This window comes from Monoraphidium neglectum (genome assembly GCF_000611645.1).
Source record: "Monoraphidium neglectum strain SAG 48.87 unplaced genomic scaffold scaffold00731, whole genome shotgun sequence".
Taxonomy (NCBI): Eukaryota; Viridiplantae; Chlorophyta; class Chlorophyceae; order Sphaeropleales; family Selenastraceae; genus Monoraphidium; species Monoraphidium neglectum.
In genome coordinates, this window is record NW_014012897.1 from 2,220 (window position 1) to 8,301 (window position 6,082).

The 6,082-nt window shown below is 63.6% G+C and overlaps 1 protein-coding gene across 1 annotated transcript in view; it reads left to right on the forward strand.

Annotated features, from left to right (window-relative positions):
* The window catches only part of MNEG_5037 (hypothetical protein), a gene marked incomplete at both ends in the record, with an annotated part of 5,913 nt that extends 1,641 nt beyond the window's left edge, over positions 1-4,272 (forward strand). The window contains 11 exons of the mRNA XM_014046485.1: positions 25-376; positions 534-584; positions 868-921; positions 1,091-1,112; positions 1,343-1,877; positions 2,119-2,268; positions 2,535-2,595; positions 2,884-2,979; positions 3,334-3,455; positions 3,730-3,854; positions 4,179-4,272. Of these exons, the coding sequence (XP_013901939.1) occupies positions 25-376; positions 534-584; positions 868-921; positions 1,091-1,112; positions 1,343-1,877; positions 2,119-2,268; positions 2,535-2,595; positions 2,884-2,979; positions 3,334-3,455; positions 3,730-3,854; positions 4,179-4,272 (1,662 nt within the window). The remainder of the gene's footprint in view (positions 1-24; positions 377-533; positions 585-867; positions 922-1,090; positions 1,113-1,342; positions 1,878-2,118; positions 2,269-2,534; positions 2,596-2,883; positions 2,980-3,333; positions 3,456-3,729; positions 3,855-4,178) is intronic.
* Positions 4,273-6,082: the final 1,810 nt, after the last annotated feature.

The following is a 6,082-nucleotide window of genomic DNA, read 5'->3' on the forward strand; positions in this document are numbered from 1 at the left end:
GCGGTGCGCTACCCCGCCGGCCAGGCACCCCGCCCCGAGCCCGCGCCCGCGGCGGCGGCGCTGCAAGCCGAGGAGGTGCTCGCCAGCGCGGTGGTGGACCTGCCGGCAGCGCTGGCCGCGGGCGGCGCCGCCGGCTCGCGGTCGCTGCTGGAGCGGCGCGGCTTCAAGATCGGGGGCGGCCCCGGCGGCGCTCCCGCGGCGGCGGCAGCAGCAGCACGGAGCAGAGGGAAGGGGCGAGAGGCCGGCGGCTGGTGGTTGGAGGCGGACGCGGTCGTGGTGGGCAGCGGCGCCGGGGGTGGTGTGGCGGCGGCGGTGCTGGCGGCGGCTGGTCTCAGGGTGGTGGTGGTTGAGAAGGGAAGCTGGAAGCGCATGGCAGGTGGGCGCGGGGCTGTCTCAAGTTCCCTGCTGAGTTGTGTTGAATGCGGTCGGACGTGCGTGCGCTGACAGAGAGGATTGAGGTTGTGGCCATACAGAAGGTGCACCCCCTCTTGAGGTCACCACCCCCCACCCCCCCCCAACGGCGGTGCCTGCAGACCTGACATGGCTGGAAGGGGAGTCCACCGACACCATGTTCGAGCGGGGAGGTGAGCTGGGTTGTGTGGATCCGTTGCCGATCAGTCGCTGCTGGGCGTCGTCGCTGCTGCTCAAGAGCAACGGCCGCGCAAGGGCCTGAAGCAAGCGGCCACCGCCGCAGCGCCCGCGCCCTGCGGAACAAAGGCGCGTCGGGCCCGCCCGCTGCACACACGCCATCGGGATGTGCCCTGCTGGCCGTCACTGCTCAGCGCCCGATGCAGTGCATTGACTGTCACGAGACGCCGACGTCCCCCCGTACCCTGCACCATGGGGCTGGCCCTTCCTGCCCTGCAGCGTTCCTGGCGACTGAGGATGGCGGCATGAGCATCCTGGCGGGCGCCACGCTGGGTGAGCAGGAGGCAGCAAGCTGCGGCAGCTCTCATGCACACGACCTCGCTGCCTCTGTCCTACGTGATCTTGTACCCCCCCCCCTGCTACGATTTTTGATGGCTCGAGCTTGCATCCACGTCATCACCTGCCTCCTTTTTTGCCACCTCTTTCCCACATCAAACTGCAGGTGGTGGGACCAAGGTCAACTGGTGGGTCTATGGTACAGGGTGGGATGGGGGAGCGAGGCTGGGACAGGTGATGAGGGGCGAGTGAATGTACACCAGGGCACAGCTGGAGGAAGGAGCGAATGTATCACCAACTACAGGCTGTGTCATTCCAAAGCGCCAGCCAGGCGCCCCTCCTCCGGCTGGCTGACGCAAGTATCTTTGACGGCGCCAACACTGACCGCCTACATAACCAACAACCTGCGTGCTTGCAGGTGCGCGTCCCTCCGCACCCCAGATCATGTCCGGAAGGAGTGGGCCGAGCGCCACGGCCTGCCGCGCTTCGCGACCCCTGAGTTCGACGCCTCGCTCGACGCCGTCACCGCCCGCCTGGGCGTGACTAATACGACGCGCCTGAACGGCAGCAACGGCGCGCTTTACGACGGCCTGGTCGAGCTCGGCGCGGACGCACGGAAGCTGCCGAGAAACTGCCTGTCGGACGAGTGCAGCGGCTTCTGCTCCCTCGGGTGCAAGACCGGCCACAAGGTGTCCACTGACGTGTCATACCTGGCTGATGCAGTGAAGAACGGCGCACGCATCATCACGGGCGTCCACGCGCGCCGGGTGCTGCTTGAACCAAACATTGGCGCCGGCAGCGGCGCACGCGGCGGCGGCGAAGGCAGTGGCGGCGGCAGGGCCCACAGGGCGGCCGGGGTGGAGCTGGTCGCCGGCGGCGCGGAGGGCGGCGCGGGGTTTACGGTGGTCGTCAGGGCGCCGATCGTGGTGGCGAGCGCTGGGTCTATTCATTCGGTGGGTTTGCTTTGTTTGGAGGAAGCTCTTGGGGTGCTGGAAGTGTGATCTGAGTTGTGATGAGCAACCTGCTCTGCTTAGGGTCGTACGATGGGCTTGTCGCCAACGGAATGCAGCAGGAAGCGCCCTGGAAACTTGCGGCTGTTGCGCCTTACTCATGCTTGGGCGTCGCCCCAGCCAGCAAAGATACCGCACCAACATCTGCGCCCCTGCCACTGCCCCCGCCCATCCGCCGCGACAGCCCGCGCTGCTGCTGCGCAGCGGCATCACCTGCGGCGGCAACGTGGGCGCGCACCTGCGTGTCCACCCCGCGTTCGGCGTGCTGGGGCTGTTTGACGGGGAGGAGCGGAGGCGACACTCGGCGGAGCGCGGGGCCATAGACATGTTCAAGGTGGGTCAACTCGATCAAAAGTTCTGGTCTGATCTGCTCTGATCTGGGCAACCTCGTCTCAATTCAATGTCATCTCCAGCGAGCGCGCTGCTGGCCCACCGTGTTGGTGGTGATGGGGTGTTTGGGCTTCAGGGCTTGTCAGGCAGGTGCACGCCTCGTTTGCAGGGCACGTGGAGGCAGTGCCTGCGCATGGAAGGTGGTTCACCAAATCCTGCACCCCCCAAAAGCCGCCGGTCCGCCTTGCCCCGCTCTCACGCGCCCCCCAGGGTGTCATGATGCTCACCTACTCGCTGTCGGCCGCCAAGTGGGAGCAGGGCGGGTACGGAGGTGCGTGCTGCTGACGCCGCGAGGCTCTGAGCATCACGGGCACTTTTTGACAACAACACCGACGCCTGCCTCGTTCGACCCTGCCGTCATCAAAGCGGCGCAGTCGTCTCAGCATGTGCCCCTCGCTCTTGCGAGCTCTGATGGCCCCCTCGCTGGCACCGGCCAGACCCAAAATTTCACAAAACAAAGCGCTTGCTGCCCACCCCCCACTCTGCCCACAACCCAACACCCCAGCACCCCAGCACTCCCAACACCGGTCCCCCCACACCCCAACACCCCAACCTGCAGCCATGGTGAGCGTGCCGTCGCTGCACCCCGGGCTGCTGGCTGCGTGCTACCCCTGGCACCCTACAAAGTACAAGGGCAACATCGCAAACATGCAGAGTGGGTGGCGACCTTGTCCCGGGACTGCGAGGGGAGAGTGGGCGCAGGCAGGGTGGGCGGCTTCGCTTTGCCGTCCTGCAAGGTGGAAATGCGCGGCTGCGCGCAAGGTGGCGGTTTCTGCTGACGGCATGCAAAAACGGACCCCGGGATCGCTTGCAATTGTGAAAAAAGCTGGCGCAGCATGGCGATGGCCACGACCGCTTTTTGCAGTTGCCGCGCGCGACAGCGGTTGCAAAGTGCGTTACGCAGTCCGCACATCGCGGGCCGCTGTGACAGGTTGCTTCACCCCAACCTCACCTCGAACTGCCGCTCCTCGGCCCTTGTTCCTCGCCCCCTTGTTTGCCTGAACCCCAGACATTGCCACAACAGTGGTGTTTGCACGTGATACGGGGTCTGGGCGCGTGACCATCGACGGGCGCGGGCGGCCGCGGGTGCACTACTGGCCGGCGCCAGAGACGCAGCGGAGCATCTTGGAGGTAGGGTGCAGGTGTAGCGGGCTGCTTGTGAGCGTGTGTGTGATTTTTTTCGGGGGAGCGTACGCACTACTCGTGTATGGGGCCGCAGTCCAAGGAGTGTCACGGGTGCCGACGTGGTTCTGGTCCTACAGCGTGACAGCGCGCGCGACGGAGGAGGGGAGCAGGCAGGCCTGGAAGGGACAAGCCCCTGCGCGACCCCATGTTGAACACTCGCGCGGCGCCTGATCAAAACACTACCTGCACCCCTGCACCCGATGCTTGACGGCTGCGGCAGGGGATGGAGCTGGCCCTGCGCGCCTACATTGCGGCGGGCGCCAAGGAGGTCACCCTGCCGCACGCGTTTGGCCACTTGGTGACGACCGCCGACCAGGGCGGCCGCGGGCTCGAGGAGCTTATCAGGTGGGGCGCGGCGGCTGCTCGATTGTGCTGGGTCGCCGCCGACGGCCTCAACCAGCACGTGGTGTAGCGGCCACTCGCGCTCCCTGCCCTGCAACAGCGGCCTGCTGTCGCTAAATGAGGATCGAATCAGGATTGTCAGGGCTTCTGGAGTCATTCAGCCTCGTAAGGCTGTGCTTGGCGCGCAAAGTTCAGTCTTGCGCACTGAGGGGATGCATCACCAGCCGCTGTTAATGTCGACGCCTGGCATGCGTCACTTTAATCGGTACTCAGACAATAAATGCGTTCGCCCCCTCCATCCCTCAACCACACGGAAACCCTCCGCAGGTCGGCGCACGCTGGCGGGGTCCGGCGCTACGACATGCCGCTGTTCTCGGCCCACCAGATGGGCTCCTGCCGCATGGGGGCGTCACCCAAGTGAGTGCCACCCGTCGGGACGCCCGGCCCCACACGCACCCGCCCGCGCCCGCAAGGCCATGGCAGCGCACCACACTGCCGCCCGCCCAGGCCCAAAGCCCATCAATTGATGTGGGAGCTGTGCAAACAAGTGCTGGCTGCTCGCTGCCTGCGAGGCGCTAACACTCAAAGAAGAATGCAGGGGAGCGTCTCAGGTGTGCGTTCACAGTGACGCCTCTGTCCCGACAGCGGCTTGGTGGGTCTACCACCCAACACGCTGTTTTATGCGCGGCACCCACACCTCGACGCCCCACCCGCGTCCCTAGGGACTCTGTATGTGACGGCTGCGGGGAGGTCTGGGGTGTGGCAGGACTGTTCGTGGCGGACGCCTCTGCCTTCCCCACCGCATCTGGAGTCAACCCCATGATCACCGCCATGGTGAGGACGGGCAGGCTCTGCAACAGATGTTTAATTCTTATATTGCCGGCCTTTGCATCAGTGATTTTGCCAAGGTAGTGAGCGCGGTGTTGCGGTCGAGAGCGTCGCTGGGGTCGGCATCTGCGACACCCATCACATCAGTCATGATGTACGTGCTCGGCTTCGTGGCGCAGCAGCAGTACGATGTTTCAAGAGTTGTGTGTTCGTGTGTGGTTGCGCACGTTCGTGTGTGTGTCCGAACAAGATTTCTGATCTTGGGCCAGCAAACCTCCTTGTCGAGGTGGCGGGTGAGGTGACGGGGGTTGTGCATGCACGCAGGGGTGGGCTGCCTAGACGCCATTTGGGGGCGTGGAGGTTGTCCGGCGCTTGTGCAGGTAGCAGCAGCCTCATTTGCTGCCTTCCGCTGCCGCTACCGCCTCTGCTGATGCTCCTGCTACTCAAAGCCAGGGTTGAGCAACGCACCTGTTCCTCCCCACACTTGAGAATCCAGGCCTGAGTCTCTCCCCCTCCTGCCACACACATAATCCTGCCGCCCCCAGGCAATCGGGCACATGACATCCACTGGCGTCGCAAAGCGGGCAGCACAGCGCCGCAGGGCTGATATGCTGGCCTCCAACGGCGTTGATGGCTGAGGTCTGGGGCACAGCGCAAGGAGAATCTCTTAGCGCACAGGACAGGGGCGCGGTTTGCGGGGATCGACGCAGCAGCCCGCATGCTGCTCTGATGATTCAAGTGCCGTGATGCATGTCTAACGTTTGGTGTGAAATTCACGGCTGAGTGTTTCACAGGTCTCAGGGCAGCACAGGTAGGCCCACGGTGGGCTTCTTGTCATCAGCACTGGATGCTGGGCCACTGCATGTGACACAGCTTGGAATGGTGGGTGTTTGCAGGGTACGCAAGTCGGCAATGACGGTCGAGTGCGCCATCGCACCAACAGGAACGATTTTACTAAGAAAACAACAAAATTACGTTTTCGCAGTGCATATTCAAGTTTTCAACTCTGTAATTTAGTAGTATGGTCGATGTCCTTCTGTGACCTTGCATGCACGCAAGCTATTTTCTCAACCTTACCCAAGTGCATATCTGCTCCTCTGCTGTGGGTGGGGGGCTGGCGTGGACCAGCGTAATGGAGCGTCATGTGATGAGTTACATTTGGCGCCGTCATCTGGGTAACATCCAGCAGGTGCCTATATCGCTCATGTATAATGCAGATTACAACATTCAAACTCAAAATGAGGCAGTGGCCTGGTGAGTGGATCGTGCAAACAGCGCCATGTGAGGCGGCCTTGCAACGAGTCTCAGCATTGACCAACCTGCCTGAGAGCAGTGCGCGGCCACTTCAATTGCTGCCCAGAACTTCGCGCTTTGTGAACACCGCTCTAACATATATGATGTTG